The 24638-nt window shown below is 37.1% G+C and overlaps 1 protein-coding gene across 5 annotated transcripts in view; it reads left to right on the plus strand.

Annotated features, from left to right (window-relative positions):
* Positions 1-24638, plus strand: part of cntn5 (contactin 5) — a 347671-nt gene that overhangs the window by 258248 nt on the left and 64785 nt on the right. For all 5 annotated transcript variants that reach the window (XM_089135349.1, XM_089135350.1, XM_089135353.1 and 2 more), the window contains 3 exons: positions 5235-5416; positions 14548-14684; positions 15988-16117. In XM_089135349.1, the coding sequence (XP_088991475.1) occupies positions 5235-5416; positions 14548-14684; positions 15988-16117 (449 nt within the window). The remainder of the gene's footprint in view (positions 1-5234; positions 5417-14547; positions 14685-15987; positions 16118-24638) is intronic.

Raw genomic sequence — 24638 nt, forward strand, 5'->3', positions numbered from 1 at the left:
GGTCCTGAAAAAAAATAGTCACAGTTGTGTTCCTCGCGGTCAAATATGACCGCATTGGTAATGAATGGGAGACGAATTTCATCCAGTGAAAACTTTTGGTACTGCGGCCAAACAAAATCTTACTGAAAGCTCTTTTTTTTAAGATATCAACCTCAAATTTGGAATGCAACTTGTTTCGGTTTAAGGCTTTGAATTTCTTGCAGTTTTTGAGTAAAATGTGCTTTTTTGAAAATATATATTTCATATAAAACATAACAATAAACGTAAAATTCTGTAAAAAAAAAAACTTTTTCTGTAAAAAAAGGTCACTTGATGAACTTTTTTTCACTTCAGCAATAATCTGCTAAATGTCGTTTTTCACAAAAATTTCACAAAATTCGCCGACGTTTAACGCATTGTGACTAAACTAATGCACACCGTCGCGGAAAAACGGCATCCGTAAAAGCGTCAATTTTTTTAAACGCCTCGGCTTCATTTTTTTGGTTTGACACACTGCGTCAAAAACTATCTGATCAATGAGATTGGTGCTTTTGCTCACATGTCTGGAGCTTCTGAAGTTACAGTAAAACACAACTTGGCAGGGAGCGCTCAAACACAAAACGGTATTGCCGAGCACACATACGTAACGGCGAAGATATACACCAAGTAGCGTCTACACTGCCAGGAAGAAATAAGACAAGGAAGATGCAAGGCAAGATGAATGTAGAGCTGTTGGTCTCGTTGGTGTCGGAACATAAAGAACTATTATGACAAGTGCGTAAATACCGTAAATACTTGTGACAAGCAAGTGTCAGAAGCGTAAAGTTGCGCAACGCCACCTTGTGTACAGTGGTATTTCTGTTTTACATTAAGCTCCATCTAATGTCAGGGAATGAATTTGCATCTTCACTCTGCTCATCGTCAGCGAAAATCGCTTAGGTGTGAAAACAAATAACGAATTGAAAAACGCTGGCAAATAATGCGCTCTGATATTTGTCCCGGTGTGTACAGCCCTTAAGTCTGTGCTCTAAAGCATTCAAGATTTACCACAGTTTAAGTTTAAGGTCTATGGTCAAAAAGTTATTAAATGGATTAAAAAAACACAACGTAAATATAGTTTAGTAACATGAAATCCGCTAAAAATACAAAATATTTAGTACACTCATTTTATTAAGAAAATTAAAAAAAAAAATCTTTAATTTTTGACCGACACACGAAGAGCACCAGACAATAAGAAGAAGGCTAAAATGAAAAATAAAATATTATACCAGGAGAAATTATATGTTTCATTAGCATATTTAAAAATTTATCTATATTAATTAATTAATTCATTCATTCATTTTAGTTGTTTATTCATCTTCTTTTTTTATGTTTATTCATCATTGTTGGATTACATTCTGTAGAACTTCATTTGGGATCCTCAGATTGTAGCTTAACAGAACTGATATGGCGTTTTGCATAAAGGGAATGCATTTCTGCATTTTAAATACATAATCCAGTGTCGTCGTGCTGTAATTCTGTTTGCGTTTGTTGTTTGCAATGAATAATTCAAATGTAAAGCCTATCAAGCGCAAACACCTTCTAAACCAAACTGCTCTAAGGGCCCAGTAATTGTTTACAGTGCCTTCAAGGACCCTTTTGTGAGGAAATGTCGTTTACAATTAATTATCCGCATTAGAATGATAAGTCATTACTTAAACTTAGACATTAATCTATGTATTCCTATTGGCTTCTCTCTCTTAGTTCAATTAAACTTTACAGACTCTTAACTCGCTGCTCAGCGAATGAAGAAATCACTGATGGCCTTTCCATTCATTCGCAGCTCATTTAGGGCTGATCGTGAATCCTCCTGTGAACTTTAGGGCTCGTCCGCCTTACCCACAAATAAAATATTTATCAGTGCATGAACATGAAAGAAAATGGCATTCTTTATAATGAACTAAACTGAACTAAGAATTACTTTTAGTCTCACGTTGTCTCTCGCTATGCATGACAACCTAAGAGTCGGGGCGACTAAGGGCTTGGCATTGTGTGCAGGGAAAAGGCTAGAACGTATATTGTCAATAGCGCGGGCGGTCAGCCCTAAATGTCTGCAGGCCAGGGATGCTTTTCAGAGGCTGCATTGTACCGTACACTTAATGGTGAATGGGTCTGGTGCCGAAAATGTTACCGGGGCTACAAAAGAGGCCGCTTTCATGCATGCTGGCATTTTGTTAAAGGTATAACCTTTCTGGGTAGTTCTCACACCACTTAAGAAATAATGGTCAGGTATTTTGTTGTGAAATTTTCTATTCAAACAATTTTCTCTGGAAAATGTTCAGGGTTAGACGGGGAAAAAAATATGATTAGTAATATAATTACAGTTTTACAGCTAGTAATTTATTGGAGTGAAACTGTGGCACATGTTTTAGAGGGGGAATATTTGTTTAAAATCAAATTATTTCATTTATTTTAAGGTTAGATTTCTGTATTTTGAACATTTGAAATATATTAAAGTAGAATAGGAACTTAGGGCCATATTACATTGTGAAGATAATAAATAAACCTGTTTTACACAATCTACATGCCTTCTGTCGTTTGGTTGATGGTTTATACTTTTTTTAACAAGTAAAAAGCCTTTTAGTGATTCTAAAAACATCCCCCTACAGGTCGAGGTGCGCATATTTTTTTTTTTACTGTGAAATCTTTACAAATGTAAATAATGTAAGTGATATCTCACAATGAACACTTGCTGGTATGAAGCAACCTAAATTATCAATTATGTGAATGTGAGTTACAAATATGATACATCAGGCTTTCGAGGAATGTTTATTTCTACATTTCCCAATCATTTCTGTTTGATGTGATGTGCTTTGATCGTACGAATATTATCCACACCTACCAATGCACTTGATCTCTAAAGTGACACTTTAAGATTAAATCACGACGGACAAAACGTTTGTTCTACAACTTACACAACCCTGCAAATTTTATCATAGACCCATCATGATTTAAACTGACAGGTCAGAAACTTAATCCTGTGTGGACAAATGTCCTTGTAGAATTTAAGCGGATGTAGAGGGACAGAAGGACTCAGAAATGTGACGTTTTTATCATGGGCCTACGGATGATTGATGGCGACGCCGGGGGTTTTCCTCGGCGTCACATTTCCATCATTGGAAAGCTGTGAAATGGAGCTGTCACTATGTAGCAGTGCTGATGGTGTCTGATAGAGCGGGTTATCTACGCGCGGGCGGCTCACCTAGGAGGTCATATCACACGCCCGCTGCAGCCGCAAATAAGGATGGATGGCAGTGTACAAATACTGCTTATCTGCACAGCTATCTAGACGTTTATTGTGTTACCCAGTACACAGCCACTTATAGAGTACTGCCATATCAGATTGTCCTGTTCGTACTTTCAAAAAGACCATGTTATCAGTTTTACAAATTAGCGCAGATACACGGTTTGGGCAGAGATAAAAGAATTGCTTTTTTTTCCCCCCTTTTTAGATGAAGTATATACTTTTTGCACTGCTATAGCATTGCCAGATAGACTGGAATGCAACGGTTGGGTTCTGTAAGTTACATGCTGATTTATGCTTCTGTAAAAGCCACAAATCACAGTGATTTCGACTTTATATATATATATATATATATTGTTATATATATATATATATATATATATATATATATATATATATTGTGTGTAAAAGCCAAAAGGAAATTTGGCTTCTTGAAGAGCTCTACCAATCAGAAAGGTTGCTATTACGTTACAAACCTTGTCAATACATTGGAATTATCTGAGACTCAGCAGTGATGAACATTACAATTAAATGAGTAGTTCACTTTAATTGCTGACAATTTACTCACCCACATGTCATACAAGATGTCCATGTCTTTCTTTCTTCGAAAAGTCGAAAAGAAAGTAAGGGTTTTGGTGAAAACATTCCAGGATTTTTCTCCATATAATGGACTTCATTGGGAACCAAACGGTTCAAGGTCCAAAAGACAGTTTCAGTGCAAACTGCAAACTGTTCAAAGGCCTTTAAACGATTCCAGACGATGAATAAGGGTCTTATCAAGCGAAACGATTGCTCATTAAAAAAAAAAAGAATAAAAAAAAAGTTTTTTCGCCTTGCTCTGTTCTGTGATGTGCGTTCGTGACTCTCCTGTTCGAACTCCTTTATTAAAATGAACGAATATTTTTCCAAGTCAATTCGTTCATTTCGTTTGTTGAATCAACCAAATGACACGAAAAAAGATAAATTTATTTTGATGAATGAGTTCGAACAGGAGAGTCACGAACGCACATCACAGAACAGAGCAAGGCGACCATTTGAGCTTATAAAGTTTAAACTGTTTTTTTTTGTTTGTTTTTTTTTTTTTTAAATGAGTGATTGTTTCGCTTGATAAGACCCTTATTCATCGTCTGGAATCGTTTAAAGCCCTTTGAACAGTTTGCAGTTTGCACTGAAACTGTCTTTTGGACCTTGAACCATTTGGTTCCCAGTGAAGTCCATTATATGGAGAAAAATGTCTTTCTTTTCGACTAATTAATTTCTTTTCGACTGAAGAAAGAATATATTGGATGACATTGGGGTTACTTAAACTACTCCTTTAAGTAAATGAATCAAATCATTCATGTTATTCTACAATGTAATTTAAACTATTTTAATACTTATCATACAATACTTATCATGATCAATTAAAATAATATAGTTTTATACTTTTTGATTTAATTACGTCATTTGCATTGCTTCATGGTAGTCAATCACTCATAAAAAATGTTAAACTAAAACATTCTCATGGCAATTCGTAACCATTTTACGTTTTGGTATCTACTTATATCTACTTACATACATTTCTTCTTATGCCCAGTGATAGGTATGTTCAGTGGTGGAGTTAGAAGTGGACCTTTATGCTTAACTTTTTCAAATAGTCATAAATTTTGGTACAAATTGATATGAAATTGCCACCTTGTAACGTAGTAATTTTTTTGGTGAGATCAGGTTGTAAATTATACCTTTTTTTTCTTACTTTCAAAACCTTTTTTGCACGCTCATGAGAGCTGCTTTAAAAAAAAAAAAAAAACAAAAAAAAAAAAAACACTCTCCACTCCGTTTTCCCCAGTGGAGAAACAAATTCAACAAACACTTCTAGAAACAAGGCCACAAAAAAAGGCTTCCGCTGTTACGCTCTATTTCAGAAAAAATACAATAAAATAAAAAAGACATTTCCTCTAAATAGGTTTTTATATTTTTTTTATGTTTTCAGTCCTGTCCCCACTATCACCTGGAGAAAAATGAGTGGGAACATCCCCAAAAAAGCCCGTCTGCGCAAATCACAGGCTGTTCTCGAGATTCCCAACATCCAGCTAGAGGATTCTGGGAGTTATGAGTGTAAAGCTGAGAACACCAGAGGAGGCACCGCCTTCAGAGGACATCTCCAGGTCTACAGTGAGTACACTTCTCCTGAAAAACACTGCAAGCAGATCTTTAAAAGTTCTGTATGGTTTATTGCATTATATATACTAAGAAAAAGAGAATTACCACGTTGTTATAGTGTTCATGTGTAAAAGCGTCTGCTAAATTAATTCATTTAAATGAAAAAGAAGGGATGGCGGTGAAAGCCAAGTTAAGTTTGTTCTACAGACATGAGAGATACCTCAACTCATGTGGCTTGTTTAGAAGAGATGTGCTATTTGCTAATGCTTTCTGATTGTGATTGGACTAATGAAAAACTGGAAGGACTTATGTTGAAAGGGGGACCTTAAAGGAGTAGTTCACTTAAAAAAAACCCTTATAATTTACTCACCCCCATGTCATCCAAGCTATCTATGTCTTTCTTTCTTCAGTCGAAAAGAAATTAAGGTTTTTGATAAAAACATTCCAGGATTTTTCTCCATATAATGTACTTTAACCAAACGGTTCAAGGTCCAAAAGACAGTTTCAGCGCAAACTGCAAACTGTTCAAAGGGCTTTAAACGATTCCAGACGATGAATAAGGGTCTTATCAAGTGAAACGATCGCTCATTTAAAAAATAATAACAAATTTTAATTTTCATAAGCTCAAATGCTCGCCTTTCTCTGTTCTGTGATGCTCGTTCGTGACTCTCCTGTTCGAACTCGTTCAAGAAAATCGTTCACGAGTCAATTGGTTCATTCAACAAACTAAATGAATTAATTGACTTGGAAAAAGATTCATTCATTTTGATGAACGAGTTCGAACAGGAGAGTCACAAACACGTATCACAGAAGAGAGGAAGGCGACCATTTGAGCTTATAAAACTTAAACGTTGTTATTTATTTTTTAAATGAACAATCGTTTCGCTTGATAAGACCCTTATACATCATCTGGAATCGTTTAAAGCCCCTTGAACAGTTTGCAGTTTGCACTGTAACTGTCTTTTGGACCTCGAACCATTTGGTTCCCAATGAAGTCCATTATATGGAGAAAAATCCTGGAATGTTTTCACCAAAACCCTTAATTTCTTTTCAACTGAAGAAAGAAAGACATGGACATCTTGGATTACATGGGGGTGAGTAAATTATCAGCAAAAGTTTTTGTTTTTTGTTTTTTCCTTAAAGTGAACTACGCCTTTAATAACACAATCTCATGGCAATGAATATCTATAAATGAATATCTTTTTACCTTTTGTCAACTTGTTGGCTAATTTGTGTGAATTCATTAAATTATTTGTACGTTTTCGTGCAACTTTCTTTTGCCCAAGTGCCTGGTATGTTTAAAGATGAACCTTCATGCTATTTTTTGCTATTTTTATTCATTTGGAATTTTTTATTTATTTATTTATTTATTTATTTATTTATTTTTTGATAATTTACATCATACGAATTCATGTAATATTACCACTATGTTACGTAGTTATATTTTCCCATGAGATTCGGTTGGACCTTAGCCATATCTAGAGACCAGAAAATGATAGAGACTTGAGTGTTTTACTTCTATATTAAATTCTGTCCACATCCCAAATCCCTTTAGCTATGATCTTCAAGCTGTCCAGAGGAGTTGTGTGGATAAGCACTTACTCACATTGTTTTTGGAAAATGTATACGTTACAAAATGTCAGTTATTTGTCAAAATGGTTTTGAATGTGCCACAGTAGTGTTGGGAAAAGGATCCGTTGGGTAGTTTTCTGATTAGATTCCTTCATAAATTATTCCACTTGGCATGCTCATTCTCTCTGGCATAATTCTGGCTGGACTTTATGACAGAAGGTATACATTTAAGCAAACTTGACCAGCTTACATTTTTGTCAGGGTTTGCAAGGACAAGATTGCTCTGTCCTCAGAAGACTTTTGTCCAAATACATTTTAGGGGCAATTGTATCGTTATTCTTGCTTGCGTTGATGAAAATGATATATTTCTTAACCTACATATTTCCCCTGACCCACTGTGGCTGTGGCCTAATACAGGGATCTGGGACCTCCATTCATCTTTCCCAGACTCCTCTCTCCTTATCCGTTCAATAAGGTTTGTGACTTAGATGAAGTGCGTTATGTCATAAAAGTAAGTGTATCAGCGGGCCACAAGATGAATGCAGTGTCCTGGTGATTTTATGAAAACCATGGTTTTAAGAGGTTTATGACTGTCACTGGGATATATGATTCATCACACGGCCTGGATGAACAAAGCTTGACAAAACAACAGCTTTTTCTCTTATCCGTCACAACAATGTCCAAATATACTTTTATTGTGTTGTCTCTGTTGTCAGTAGTTCAGTACCAGTGTGTGATGGACAGTTATGCCACTCTTCATGAATCTTAAAGTATTTCAAAAGGAGAACTCCTGAGGCCCGTTTGCACCGAGAACAATAATGATAACTATAACGGTTTAATAATCGTTCTAATTCTACCAAAATAGCAAATCCACACCACCCATATAATGATAAAGATGCAGAGGAATAATACGTCATCTAACTGATGCTTTTGACCATACGTCAACATCCAACGCTTTAGGGTACCCTTTAACGTCAGTTAGACAGTGGTGGAGGAAGTACTGAATCTCAGTACTTAAGTAAAAGTACAAATAACCAGATAAATATTTACTTTACTAAAAGTAGAAGTAACACAATGACAACCATACTTAAGTAAAAAGTAAAAAGTACCTGATTTTCAATGTACTTTAAGTATTAAAAGTAAAAGTACTTGCATAACAATTGATTCTCTTAATGACTATTTTCTAATGATTAATAAAACATTTAATTCTAACTCATTCAACCTAATACTCCTATAATGATGTTCAATGATGATGGAAAAAAAAATTGCTTTCACCATTTCTGAAACAAGCTTGCAATTAGGCAATATAAACCATATGTTAATAACTATGTTTGCCAGTAAACGCGATTAATTTATGGTGTAATTCTGAACCTCTTGGCTTGCCATAATTCCACACGGTGTGTTTCCTATGCACGTAAAAACAAATTTTCGCATATAAATTGCACAATAAACACACTGCGTGCGAGACGCATTTAGTTGATGTATCTATGGCTACCAAATGTCAATGGTGAGACAAACGTGCAACGAACGGACGGTCAGATTACGTTTTAGGGGAAAAACTGATCAGAAGTTGTAGAAATGTAGTGGAGTAGAAAGTATAATAATTGCTGCAAAATGTAACGAAGTAAAAGTAAAAAGTATGCACTATTTATTCTACTTAAGTAAAGTAAAGATACGTGAAAAATGTACTTAAGTAAAGTAACGAAGTATTTTTACTTCGTTACATTCCACCACTGCAGTTAGATGATGTTATCTAATCCTAACCCTACCCCAGACCTAAACCCACGTCATCTAACTGACGCTAAAGGTAAAGCCCCAGTATAGCGTCATCTAACTGACGTTAAAGGGTGCCCAAAAATGTCGGATGTTGAGGTACAGTAGGGTCAAAAGCATCAGTTAGATGACGTCTTGGGATGAGAATGTGTTCGATCACACAAAATGCGTCTTTATAGCACACATGTGTATTGTCGTGTAATTTATACGCTAAAGTGAGTTTTTACGTGAATATGATACACATTGGTTGGTTAGGGTAGGTTTAAGGGTGGGGTGGGGTGCATGTGTATTATACGTTTGGGTAGAATTTTACGAGGTGGCTAATTCATAACAATTCGTACGACCTCACACGTACGAATTAGTACGATTTTGCTAAATCGTACATATTTTACGAATTAGCCAATTCGTATGAATTCGTACGAATGTCCTACCCCTGACCCCGCCCCTAAACATAACCGTCACCGTGGGTTTAGACAAATAGTACAAATTCGTATGAGTGAGGTCATATGAATAGCCACTTTTGAATCACTCGTACGAATTTGTACGAATTGGTCGTGAGATAGCGTAGGTATTACACGCAAATGAACTGCGTATGAAATGCACCCGAAAAACTGCGTCTCACATGCACGTAAAAACTCATTTTCGCGTATAAATAACACAACAATACACAATACGTGTTATAGAGACGCATTTACGTGAGAACAGGCTGGCTAATCAGTAGCCAAATAGCTAATCAGGCATCAATTTAGCCTACTTTTGGCATTTGGTCTGGATGTGTTGAGATGCTCTGAAAAGTGATCCTCAACGTCCATTTTACGAAGGCCCCCAAAAATGGGAGTACAAGCAGTCTTTCGTGAAGGTATGTGTGCAATCCCTTTTCAGGTCTGGCCCCAATCAGTTAAATAACACCTACTTTTCACCAGCAAAATTTATTTCTCGATGTGTATATAAATCAAGAAACCCACAAGAAATCGATCAACTATGTAGTCACTCTCTCGTGTTTGTAAAGGAAAACTCTCTTCCCAGTCCACCTAGACCGTTAATGGAAACTAAAATCATGACATAAAAACCTTAAGTAAAATTAACATATGACCTCCCATATTAACATCTCTTAAAAGGAGAACTCAGGTGCAAAATTAACCTTTGGTCTAATTACACATTGGTACCTAGTCGACCGTTCTCTGATATTTGTTTTCATGATAATCGGATGTAAAGAGTTTTTTATCTCTAAACACTGTTTAACGTATATGCTAGTAATGGGGGCATATAATAAGTAAAGAGAAATCGCTAGTTAATACCACTAACAAGGCTCAAAATAGCCCCACACTCACACAGTAACATAATGAGGGTCCCTACATGCAAAACGAAGCATTGAGAAATTTGTAAGAGTACAGACCGTTTAATAAGAAGATATTTTATAAAGACAGTAGTACACTTCGTGTTTACAGGCAGCAGCCATTGTGGTTCTTCAAGTCGAACCACGAACGCTGTGCCAAGTGAGCTGAACTGTATGAACGGCGTTCGTGGTTCGACTTGTCGAGACTGTTTTCCAAAGATGGCTCCTGCCTGTATACACGAAGTGGACTGTCTTCATAAAGTATCTTCTTATTAAACGGTCTGCACACTTACAAATTTCTCGATGCTTCGCTTTGCATGTAGGGACCTTCATTATGTAACTGTGTTAGAGTGGGGCTATTTTGAGCCTTGTTAGTGGTATTAACTAGCGATTTCTTTTTACTTATTAAATGCCCCCATATACTCGCGTTATACACTAAACAGTTTTTAGAGATAAAACTCTTTACATTCGATTATCATGAAAACAAATCTCAGAGAATGGTCGACTAGGCACCAATGTGTAACTAGACCAAAGATTCAATTTGCGCCAGAGTTCTCCTTTTGGTCTGTCATGATGAATGATATTCGGAAATAATGGTATGCAAGAAAAGTCCTAGAAAACTCCAAGAAAAGTGCATGAAACTTTGAATATAAAGGTGAAAAAAGTTACAAAAGTTCAGTATACAATGTTTGCTATTAAAAGCATTCTCTTTTTCTTTCTTTTTTTGTACTTTGGCCCAAACTTCAATCCCCTATCAAACTTCAAAATGCTCTTGGATGAAGGTTACACAGCTACTGCGTGCCTTACCAGCAAACTGTATTCAGACACATGTCTACTCTTACAATTTACATACACCCAATTCAGTCTGCAATCCCTTTTTTCGACAAGATATGATTGAAGGCTTGCCTTCAGCGAGGTTTTCTCTCAGAGCGGGTAAGCCGTCTGTCGTAGCTTATGTGAATATGTCACATGCAGAAGCTGCCGCAGATCAGTATGCATGCCCTGGGTGAGCAACGAATCAGAATCCATCAAAGGGTAGGGGTGTACATCCTCTTCGAGGCTGCGACCTGACGTTATTGTCCTAGCTGTGGGTCTGGAGTGAGGAATGGTGGCATGGTAAGTTTTACCACCATGTCCGAGAGCTATAACTCAAGGAGGCCATGTCTTTGCCAGAGGTTACCTGCACCTTTTCTCTCTTCCTTCTCCCTTTCGCTCAACCTATCGAAAAGGACACAACGTGCTCTGTAAAGTAGACAAATCAACTAGAGTGATATTTCAACAGAGAGGTGACCTGCTGCCATGTGTAGACTAAGTGATTTTTGCTACAAAGAATATGCTATGACATAGCTCTTTACTTTTCTCCAATTATCTTTGTAATGCTAAGCCAAATAAATCTTAAAATTAGAGTGTCACAGGTTTTTAGCCTTTTTTATGCTGCTTGAGTGTTCTGGGGGTGATGCAATCATAGTGTTTTACTGTTGGCCTAGTGCCATTTGATGCTAGGGGGGGTCATGTTTTTTTTTATGTTAGCATTGTGCTATTTGGTTTGCTGGGTGTTTTAGCATGTTGATATGCAGTTGCGAGGACTGGTGTGTCTATTCCTGGACCTGGAGGGCCATTCCCCTACAAAGTTTAGCTCAAGCTCCAATTAAACACACCTAAACCAGCTAATCAAGGTCTTACAAGGCATACTCGAAACTTCCATGAACTTGAGTTTAGGACAGTGACCCTCCAGGACCGAGTTTGGACATCCCAGTGCTAGGGTCTCCTATGTGTTTTAGCATTTTTCTGTTTGATTTGTAGGGTGTTTTAAGCAGGTTGCTATGCAGATCCTATAGTGTTCTGAGTTTTTTGAACATGTCGCTGTTTGGATTGTAGTGTGTTCTGATTTTTTTTTAACATACAATACAATCCAAAGTTCATTTATATAGCAAATTAAAAAAAAAAAAAAAAAAAAAAAACAGAAGTTGGCCAAAGTGCTGCACAATGAATAAATAAGAACACAGCAATAATCACATATAGACAATAAAGCACTAATCACCAGCTACAAAAGTGGGTACGGTTATTGATAAAAAGTCATGGAAGCACAGAATCAAGGAATATTAAACATCGAAGAAACCAAATATGTTCAAAATATGGTCTAATAAAACATTGGTACCTAGTCAACTGCTCTCTGAGATTTGTTTTCATGATAGTCGAATGTAAAGAGTTTTATCTCTAAAAACTGTTTAGCGTATAATGCTAGTGATGGGGGCATTTACTAAGTAAAATGAAATCGCTAGTTTACACAACTAACATGGCTCAAAATAGCCCCAGACTAACCCAGTAACATAATGAGGGTCTGTACATGCAAAACGAATCAATGAGAACTTTGTAAGTGTACAGACTGTTTAATAAGAATATACGTTATAAAGACAGTTCACTTCGTGTATACAGACAGGAGCCATCTTGGGAAAACAGACTCTAAGTCAAACCACGAACGCCGTTTATACAGTTCAGAAGTTCACCTCACTTGGCACGTTGTTCATGGTTTGACTTCTTGTGACTGTTTTCCCAAGATGGCTCCTGTCTGTATATACGAAGTGAACTGTCTTTATAAACTATCTTAAAAAGATACTAAAAAATTAGCTTTTGTTGTATGTTGTAACTGTAATTACAAGATAACAACCCTTGACGTTCCACCGAGAGCTGTTCACGTCCTCTTCACACTTCGCTGAATCTACCCCGGCTGTGTACGACCTGTGCGTTCATGTGTTTTGAATGAGGTGTGACTAAAGAGCTCTGAAGGGAGGGTGGGATCTAATGCTTTCAAAGCTATTGCTAGCCGCTCCGAAATTGCCTACCCACCTTTAAGTCGGATTGCTTCCAAAAGTAATAATGCATTTCTCTTTAAAAATGAACTTGATTTGAGATACAGTATCATTGATGTTAATAGTATAACTCAAAATATTGGTAAATTTTGCTTTAAAAATAATCACTTAGACTTAGGGATCTAGTATTCAATAAATAATTAATATACTTCCATGTGTGTGGTTTCATAGTTTTAATGACTATTTTTATTCTTAATCACTGAAAATAATCATTTTAAGAAATTAGTAAATGTGTTTAATTAGTAAAAAAAAAATTCTCAGATGAAATGCAAAGACTTTCCTGTGCATGCTGGGTACTAAAGGTCCACTGCTCTCAGAACTTTGCTGCTCATCATTCCTAATGAAAACACTCCCCACTGTTCCTTTCATACATATTCATTCTGCAGAAGGACAATGCGACCCAGGCTATCCCTAAACTGCAGCTGGCCTTTATGTTAACAAAGTTTTATGGTGTAGGAACAGTTGGAGCAACAGTTTGATGTCAGCACTGTTTTTTATATAGTTATTAAACATAAATGGGAGCATTGGATGTTGTTGATTTAGGAATCTGTATTGGTTTCTAGTTAACACAGTCTCATCCCAAAAAGTCATATAACTGACGTTTTGGGACGTATTTTGACCATACGTCAATATCAGCCTTTTTAGGGCCCCCTTAAACGTCGGTAGATGGCGATCCCGGGCCGTCATACAGCTGACGCTTTACCTTTAACGTCAGTTAGGTGACGGGTTAGGTTTAGGGTTAGGTTTAGGTATGGGGTAGAGTTAGGATCCCATAACCTCATCTACCGACGTTTAAGGGGGCCCTAAAAAGGCGAATATTGACGTATGGTCAAAAGACGTCCCAAAACGTCAGTTATATGACGTCTTGGGGTGAGACCGGGTTGTTCTAGTAGGTAAAGAGATGATTAGTTCTAAAGTGCAGAGAAAAGTTCAGAAAAAAAGAAAAGCTTCAATGAGAAGGGTGGGTGAAACAGAAAACGGGTACGATGCTATGAAAACGGTACAACGGTACCAAAAAATGGTAAAATGAGCATTGTGTTGTATGGTGACTGTGATTTCACATACAACATGTTCCTGGATCAACACCTTTGTTGATCCTGGAACAACATTCCAATCAACCAATCAGATTTAAAGGACAAGTTTACAGTTTATGTCAAGTTTAGCCTTACATCAAGTATTAGGTGCTTCAACATTACTGTTATTCACCTATAACCACCTATCATTTATCTAATATTTTTGGAATAAGTTATGGGTAGGGTTAGGTTTAGGGATAGGGTTAGAATTCAATTTTTTCCGACAGGAATGTTATTCCAGGATCGACATAATATGAGCCAAGAAAGGGTGTGCATGAACTAATAAAATGGCGCCAACTTAGGCGACTGTCTATAATTGTCCAAGCAAGTTAATATTGATTGATTTATTGTGAAATACACTTTTGAATGGTTTGTTGTTGTTGTTTTTTTGCTTGTTTTTTGTGAAACATCAGTTTTGGAAATTACAACATGGCAAGTAGAAATCTGAAGGAGAAAAATGCTTATTTTTAAGCCCTGATCTTGCAAATGTTCCTTGTCTTCTCCATGTTCCTGGCACAGCTCAGCCGCAGTGGATCAGCATGATAAATGACACTCAACTGGACAGCGGAGAGCAGCTCCATTGGGAGTGTCGAGCTACTGGAAAGCCCAGGCCCACGTATCGCTGGCTGCGCAACGGAGAACCGCTCAGCACGCAGGTACACACACACATGGAGAGAGAGAGAGCTCATGGGAAAGAGAAATCTCTGAGAACTGTTTAATTTTTCAATTGTTTCTCAAATGGAAAGTTTTGCTCAAGGCTAGAAACATACCTTACACAAGCACTCACAAATGCTTAGCCAACACATTGTTAGCATGGTACCATTGAACATGTCCGCATACACTCTTGCTTTACAGACTACTGGTCAAACGTTTTGAAAAAGATTTTAGAATGTTATAGAAATAAGTCTCTTCTGCTCACCAACGCTGCATTCATTTGATAAAATTTTTTTTTTTTTAAATATATTTAAATTTATTCCTGTGTTTGATCCAGTCTTCAGTGTCACATGATCTTTCAGAAATCATTATAATATGCTGATTTATTTTGCTCAAGAAACATTTCTGATTATTATCAATGTTGTAAAATATTTTTGAGGAAACCATGATAGTCTATCGTGCAAAAGTTTGGGGTGAGTAATTTTTTTTTTAATTATTATATTTTGTATTCAACAAGAATGCATCAACAACAAAAAGTGACAGTGAAGACATTTATAATATTATAAAAAAATATGTCTTTCATCAAAGAATCCTGAATAAAAATATGTAGCAGTTTCCACAAAAGAAAAAATAAATATATATATATATATATATATATATATATATATATATATACTATATATTCATCATTAATAATAAGAACCATTAATTTATCACCAATGATGGCTGATACTAAATCAGAACATTAGAATGATTTTTGAAAGATCATGTAACACTGAAGACTGTAGTTACTGCTGCTGAAAATTCAGTTTTTCCATCACATGAATAAATTACATTTTAAGATATATTAAAATAGAAAACAGTTATTTTTAAATCTAATAATATTTAACAATATTATTATTTTTTTTCCGGATTTTTTATCAAATAAATTGGTGAGATTTATTTATTTATTTTTTTTAAATGCTCCTCTCTCAAAATCACACAACTCCAAATCTACTCCGCACCACTCACATACTCCGATCTGGAACCCTGTGAACACAGAAATTATACAAACTGTGAAATATCTCAAGATTTTTATAACTCTTGCACTCTTGCAATGCTGCCCGATCAGATTTGAGAACCAGAACTAACTGTTGTTTAATGCATCATATCAATAAGTGGTACTATAATGACAAATCACTTGTGAATTTTAAAGATCTCATACTGCATTCACTTTGGCAGAGGTGTAATTGACATTAAGTGTGCTTTGAGGAGCAGCCTGGCAGGTGAACACGTGGTTCTAAAGCGATTCTCGTCTCCCCACAGAGCAGAGTGGAAATGGTGAATGGGGAGCTTATCATTCACAGACTACAGCAGGCTGATTCTGGAATGTACCAGTGCATCGCCGAGAACAAGTATGGAAGCATCTACTCCAGCGCAGAGCTCAAAATACTGGGTAATAACTCTTTCTTGCATTTCACTATTTCAGCTTAAAACTGAGTTGTGTACTCGAGTACTATTCTATGCCATTTTTAGTATAAATAGTGCAAATGGTGTTTACGCAGAAAATTCCACAAAGGAAAAAAAAATAGGCTTCACGATGCACTTAATTAACTGACAAAACATGTGGAATGTTTTGTACTGCTCTGAACTGTCGCAGCTTCCCTTACACATTAATTACACAGTGAAAGGGGAAGGGGTATTAAATGGAAGCTTGTTTCCGCCACAGGATAAAACATGGTTAAAAGATAATTGTAGCTTTTTATCTCACAATTGCCAGTTTATATCTTGCAATTCTGACTTTATTTCTCACAATTGGGAGATAAAGTCAGAATTGTGTGTTATAAAGTTAGAATTGCGCGATATAAATGTCATGATTCACATCTGTGTTCCCCTCCCATGTTAGCAGTTCCCCGTTAAGTTTAGTATGGTACGTTCATGTGCTATGGTAAATAAATTTAAATATCTAAAAGTCCCAGAGTTAAAAAAAAAAAAAATGTGTAAAACAAGCCTTGATGACTAAGTTGCGACTTGACTTGACAAAGAGCATGACTTGACTTGACCCTTACAACAGAATGACTTGAGTTGACTTTGATTTGCAATGTTAAGACTTGGACTTGACTTGAGACTTGCATTTAGTGACTTACTCCCACCTCTGGTATTTTCCACTGGGCAGCTCGAAGAATATTTTGATGCACAAATTGCCGAGATGAGATAACCTTTGACCATTTCAAAATGGTGGAGAGCAACGCAAGAGTCATGAATGGTAAAAATATGTACTATTCATTGTTGAGAATAAATACAGCTTATTATTTAACGTTTGAGTTTTGATAAATAGTTTTCTTGCTGTAGCAGATGACTTAAGCAATCTAAAATAGTTTTAGCTAAATAACAGGTCTGGATCTCCATCTTTTTACCACATTACGACAACAAAAGCACTTGAATGCAACACACTGGTAAATACCAGTTCACAAGTAGAAAATATCATGTTTTCTGTAGCCCGTGAACGCACCATGAATCTCTCCAGGAGTTTCTAATAAGCCCCGCCCCCTTGTTTTCTTGTTTGCCTGTGTGTTTAAGGCTATGTTTACACGGAAACGATTCTGAAGAGAAAACGCAAAAGTGGCGTTGCGTTATCACTTTTTATTCTGCGTTTAGACGAGTGTTTTGGGTAGGAAATCCGCGTGCATATGGTGATGCAAAAGTGTGTGAAATTCAATGTAGTATGCACTCCAGGCAGCTAGGTGGCAATGTCGAGCACTGCCCCACAACAACACCAAGTCTGCGAGCCTGGATACAACCTTCACTCTCAAGCAGACTTTTGCGTTTTTTTGCGATGGTGGAGCTTTTTAAAGATTTCCATTGCAGAGGGTGGTTTCACTTTTTGCCGTTTTTAAGCCCCAAAAACACCGTCGCCGTGTAAACGAAAGGCACATCCAATCAAAAAAAATATTTTTACGTTTTCACCCACGAGCGTTCTCGTGTAAACAGGGCCTAAACCTCTTTAGCGCTTTAGTGCTTTAGCTGTTGTTGGTCGTCGTTGTTTGCTTGTAGCTTATTGCAGTATTGCTGTTTCATGTTCCTCTCGTTTCTTTGTTTGCCCTGGATTATTGGTTAGTATTAATATGATTATTATTATTAAAGTAGTGCTAGCTTGTGGATTCTCTCTATGCTTCGTCCCTGCCTATTTGTTACATTAAATTCACAATTCTGACTATTTTTCTCACAATTGTGAGTTTATATCTCGCAATTTTGACTTTATAACACACAATTCTGAGATAAAAAGTCAAAATTGCGAGATGTGTATTATACTTTATATTTCGCAATTGTGAGAAAAGGGGAAAAAATATACTGTAAGGTCCATAGAATTAGACTCACATGTCCGATGACAAAATAACCATATAAAATGCAAACACTAGACAGTCGAGTGCATAGTATAAGTGCACAATATTTAGTGTGTAATTTGGGAGTATTCAATGGGAAATAGTATACACTAGAGCAGGCTTTTTTTTATCTATATGCGATTTAACTCAATGAAAAATGGGCAATGATATGATTGTTTATTAGTATTACGCCAAAATTGTTTAAATGCAGGTTAAATGTTGACAGAATTTTTTGGGTGAACTAAATAGTGTGTGAAACTTTGTGTACTCTCAAAACACAAGAAACAGAATCACAAGAACTAAACATAACTCTGACACCTTACAGATATTCAGTTCTTACAGAGATATATATATATGTATATATATATATATATATATATATATATATATATATATTATTTTTTTTTTCTTTTTATTTTTTTTTTCCATATTATTACTTGTTTCCTAATCATGAAAAGTGGCACGCACATGGTGAAGGCAGATAAAAGTAGATACAGGAAAAGTAATGGATACATTGAAGAGAATTTAGTCTGGGTGAACAATTTTAAAACGGCCATTTAACCCCACAGGTAAAGCTTGTCTCTCTCTTTCTCTGTTAGCGTTGAGCAGGCTAGCTTTTGACAGGCTGCTTTCAATCACACACAATGAATAATCCTGAAGTCATTGCAGAATGACATCGAAGACAAAACAAGGCCAGGAAGCAATCAATTGCTACTTTCTTTGAACTGAAAAAGTCTGTTTCAGGGACTGAAAAGTCTGCTGGCAGCACATCTGAGGAAGAAAGAAACCAGTGATATTGAGTTAGGTGTCCACAAGGATCGGTTAAACTGAAGACTACACAGACAAAGCTGTCACAAACAGCCTCACAGTCTGGCAGAAGAAGACAGGCTAGATGAAAAGAGAGAAAAAAATGGGGTTGAAGAGGAAAAAAAAAAAAAGGTATGTTGGATCTGCTTTAGCTTGTTTGTCAGTCTCGGTGCAATCAGAACAAGAAACGTTTGAGCCGTTTATGAAAATGCCAGCGCTCTCGGTGTCTGGATGCAGGGGACGAAACAAAGCAGAGTTGCGGACCGGGATTGCGTGTTTACTGGAGACACCCTCATTTTCTCCCTGTCAGCTTTGATTGTCCCACACACTCCAAGATTTGTGTTGTCGTCTTTTCGTCACTTTCCTGGGGGTCATTTTCATTTATGTTCCTCATTATGCGCTTTTGTTTGTCCATGGATCTCTCATCATTCTAATTCAAGTCGAACACAAACAAATTACTCTTTTTTTTTGACAGCATTCATGTTCAATTCATTGTTGAAGCCTAATGACTCAATGTAGGAGAAAAAAGCTAAATATATTAATGTTCAATTCATTGTTGAATCCCAATGAAAGTAGGAGAAATGTGTATTTAAGAACACACTATTATTCGATTCAAATGTTAAACATACAAAAAACATGGGTGATATATATATATATATATATATATATACTGCATATACACACACACACACACACACATTTGCCTAAAGGATTATAAGGAACACCATACTACTACTGAGTTTGACCCCCTTTCGCCTTCAGAACTGCCTTAACTCTACGTGGCATTGATTCAACAATGTGCTGAAAGCATTCTTTAGAAATGTTGGCCCATATTGATAGGATAGCATCTTACAGTTGATGGAGATTTGTGGGATGCACATCCAGGGCACGAAACTCCCGTTCTACCACATCCCAAAGATGCTCTATTGGGTTGAGATCTGGTGACTGTGGGGGCCATTTTAGTACAGTGAACTCATTGTCATGTTCAAGAAACCAATTTGAATTGATTCAAGCTTTGTGACATGGTGCATTATCTGGAAGTAGCCAACAGAGGATGGGTACATGGTGGCCATAAAGGGATGGACAAGGTCAGAAACAATGCTCAGGTAGGCTGTGGCATTTAAATGATGCCCAATTGGCACTAAAGGACCTAAAGTGTGCCAAGAAAACATCCCCCACACCATTACACCACCACCACCAGCCTGCACAGTCGTAACAAGGCATGATGGATCCATGTTCTCATTCGGTTTACGCCAAATTCTGACTCTACCATTACAGAAATCGAGACTCATCAGAACTGGCAACATTTTTTTCAGTCTTCAACTGTCCAATTTGGTGAAATCTTGCCAATTGTAGCCTCTTTTTCCTATTTGTAGTGGAGATGAGTGGTACCAGGTGGGGTCATCTACTGTTGTAGCCCATCCGCCTAAAGGTTGTGCGTGTTGTGGCTTCACAAATGCTTTGCTGCATACCTCGGTTGTAATTAGAGGTTATTTCAGTCAAAGTTGCTCTTCTATCAGCTTGACCTCAAGCATCAACAAGGCATTGTAGGCCACAGCACTGCCGTATACTGGATGTTTTTCCCTTTTCACACCATTCTTTGTAAACCCTAGAAATGGTTGTGGGTGAAAATCCCAGTAACTGAGCAGATTGTGAAATACTCACCAACAACCATGCCACTCTCAAAACTGCTTAAATCACCTTTCTTTCCCATTCTGACATTCAGTTTGGAGTTCAGGAGATAGTCTTGACCAGGACCACACCCCTAAATGCATTGAAGCAACTGCCATGTGATTGGTTGATTAGATAATTGCATTATCTAAAAAATTGAAGGTGTTCCTAATTTGTCACAGACATCTCTGGTATCATTGCCAAAGACATAGCTAGTAGGCCTAGCATTGCCACATGGGCACAATAGGTAAAAGGAAAGAATGAACAATATTTAATGTTAGACTCAAAACATGCAATTTTCTGAAAGACTGTGACTCCCTGAATTTCCATTTCCCTCCAGCTGCAATGTGCTTGTTTAGTTTTCTGAAGTGACAGTCAGAAGGAATGCTTTTTTTGGATGTATTTGTGACAAATCCTCCAGTTACTCAGCGCCTATGGGGAGAGCTGTCGTCCATGACTTAGTCTATTCTCTGTTACAAATGTGAGCACATATTGCAGTGACATATTACATGGCTAACAGGAGCCTTCATTCTGAGCTGACCTGCCTCGGGTGCTGGCATATGCGCATGTGTGCCATTGCCATGCTGCTCGTACCCTCGAGGCCAGTAGAGTGGGTCCAGAGTGAACCGGCAGTGGATTGTTGAGTACAAAACACCTCTTAGTATTCACAATCTGAGACGCATGTCAAAACTCCAACTTAAAAATCATACACTATTGGCCCTATTTTAGCAATAAAGCGCATGGCACCAGTGCACTTAGAGCGTGTCCGAATCCACTTTTGCTAGTTTAACGACGGGAAAAATGGTCGACGTTCCCGGTGCATGGCCTAAAAGGGATGTTCCTATTCTCTGGATGAGTAATGGCTGTGTTTTGGGCGTAACGTGCAATAAACCAATCAGAGTCTCATCTTCCATTCCCTTTTAAAGCCAGTTGGACTCACGCCATGGCGGATTCGCTATTTACATGGCGGAATTTGCAAGCGGAAAGACTAAATGCTTCTCTAGCTAGGAAACAGATCAAGCAGATGAAGCACGCAAGCAGACCATCTACGGGACAAGCTAAATTCCATCATATCTTTATTTAGGGGAGAGCGGGGCACAACCTAACGCATTTTGGTTTTGGCTCAATTAATTTAAAAATAATTAGGTTAGATTAATATTTTTTACACAAGCAACATACACATCTCTGCTACAAATGAACACGTAAAGTTTTTTTTCTAGGACCTACCATTTTTGTACAGTTACACTGAAAGTGACAGAAGTGCAAATGTTACAACGTACCCCATATGCGGGGTTAATTGTAACAGACAGAGGGGTTAGTTGTAACACTTGTGTGTAACACACATAATTCAGTACTATTTTATTTGAATAGTTTGATATTGTTTGTGCATCTCTATAGACAGATATCCATACATCCATCCCTCATCCAATCATCCTTCTATTGTGGATCAATATCATGGATGGAGACATAGAAAAGGGCTGCACAGTTTTGCGATAAATAATAATAAATACAATTATAAAATATTGTAATAGCAATTAAATTGGATTTGTGTGTGGCAGCTGCATGTACAATTAGTATTATTAATAATAATAACAACAGTATATTATTAATAATAATAATAACAGTCATAATAATACAAATGAGCTTAAAATAAAAATGTAAAGTGTTTTTTTGCATTAAAAACAGGTCATATTTTTAATAAATAAACAAGTTATCATTCATGTTACACTAAAGTTTAAACATTTTAAATTCCAACATTGTTTATGAATGTCCAACAAAGTTAAAAGTATACTCAAACCTGAAAAGTTGTGTGGCTCCGTTTTCATTTGATTATCATTGTAAATTTGGAGGCTTAGTTGTAACACTGTGTTACAACTAACCCTTCTGTGTATTACATATTTTAAGCCTAGCTAACAGTCGCTACGAATTGCTGACATGTTTCAAAACGGTGCTATGTTTGAGCCAACAAGACAGTGATTAAGGCAATATAAAGTTAGATTTGGAAACATACACACCCAACTCAGAAACCCCCCAAAAAAAACTATGATGAAAAAAATGTCATGGTGTCAAAACACTCTTTGTCCAGTATCTTCACGAAAATATAATCAAAACTTTCCGCAAATTTGCGTGAGACCGTCTTCTGGCAGCGAGAGAAAAAGAGTAGAAAGACAGCCTGCTTGATCCTGACGAACTATGTAAAACGTTCGTGTTACATTTAACCCCGCGCTCCCCTATATAATAATAATCTTTTACATTGTAATCCTTTTATTTTTAATATTTGGCATGTTTGTGTGCTGCTGGGCGTCCCTGTGTGTCGTGTGTTGTGCACTCGACTATACTATACGACTATACTAATGTGCCCTTTAAATAACTGAAATAAAGTGCGCCCCTGACCAACAAAAACCTGGTGTAAAGTCAATGGCACAGTCTACTTCAATTGCCTCAAAATAGCAACACTCCAACAATGTGCCTGAAAACACCTCGTTTTCAGACCAGCACGTCCATGGGCGCAAATGCATTTGCTATTTAAACCACGTGAAAATGATAACTGCGTCAGGCTGAAACTAGCAAAAAACACTTATGTCGCGCCTGGTGCTGCATTGTGCAGAGTGAATGATTGGGCCCTAAGACTCCCTTAAATGTTGTTTGTCACACACAAAGTAAGCACACACATATTTGTTACCACAAAGACGTGCACGTCCCCCACTCCAAGCTTAAGAAAGTCATTCATTGGTCCTGACTCTCTCAGCATGTTAGGAGGCTGGTGGATTGTGGGGCCCTTTGGCAATTCCAGAGATTAAAATGTCATCTTTTCTAATGTCACCCGTAAAAAACATGGTGCAACCTTTGACTAAACACTCCTGACGAGGCCTGTCAGCATGTAGCTACAGGCCCCAGAAGGCTCCAGCAGCACAGCAGACATCATCACTTTTAGCCCATATGTGTTTAGCTCTGCTCACTAGAATACCATCACACAATGTCCTCCCCAGCTACTGGAGTACATGTCCTTGAACAGCTCAGACCTCTAATGCAGTCTCTCCAAACATGAACACCAGTATACTGGAATGAACGTCTCTGAGATTGGACGTGGAATAAAATAGTGCTGCAGATATGAAGTGTTTTTGTTGGCCAAAACCCAAAAATGAGTTAGCATTGTACCACTTTTGGGTACTCAATGGGTTTGAATAGGTTTTTAGTTTGATGCCTCAACACAATAATAATATATTTTCATAAAATACATAAAACCACCTTGAGATTTTTTTAAAACTTTTAGTTGCCTTAAAAAATGTGGTTGTTAACAAGTGGCCAATCGGAACTACAGTGTATTCTAGGGACGTAAAAGAAGACCTATTAGCATCCATCTTTTCACATCCAATAGAAAGTCACTCTGTGTGTGCATCTCACAACAGTTCCTATACGAGTGATTTATACATTACATGACAGAATATCCTAATTGAAGATAGTTAACTCCACATCAGCAACATAAATTCATCAACTAACCATTCAGAGATGTCCTATTGTATTCTACATGTTGTCACTTCTTCTTGAGTCTCTCCATTTTTGACTGACTCCGTTTTAAAAATTAAAGGGAGAACAGTTTCTGTCATTTTAGTGTGTCTACATGAGGAAATCGCAGCTGCTAACACACCCGCCCTCTGCAGGAGCTCATTTGCATTTAAAGGGCCAGGCACAAAACGGTGCGTTTTTGCAAACCCTCAAAAAGTGACAACTTTAACATGTTACATGGTGAAACTTCACACACACTCTCTGGAGACATCAGAGTTTTATTTTACATCTTGTGAAAATAGCATTTTACCACCCCTTTAATATAACTCTGATGTTTCGTCTGAAAGAAGAAAGTATTATATACCTGGATGGCTTGAAAGTGAGTAAATCCATGGATCATTTTCATTTTTGGGTGAACTATGCCTATTTTTAACACAGTTCCTGAAAAGTTTATTCCCAACGTTTTTCTGTGTCACATCACACCTGAAATGCGTAAGAGTGGGAAGGGAGGAGCTGCAACAATGTAAAATGTGGAAAATAATGTGTTTTTAAACATTCAAGCATGAAAACCTATTCTTGTAGAGCCCGAAAACAAAATCAAAACTTTGT

This window comes from Pimephales promelas, chromosome 10 (genome assembly GCF_988280905.1).
Source record: "Pimephales promelas chromosome 10, fPimPro1.hap1.1, whole genome shotgun sequence".
NCBI lineage: Eukaryota > Metazoa > Chordata > Actinopteri > Cypriniformes > Leuciscidae > Pimephales > Pimephales promelas.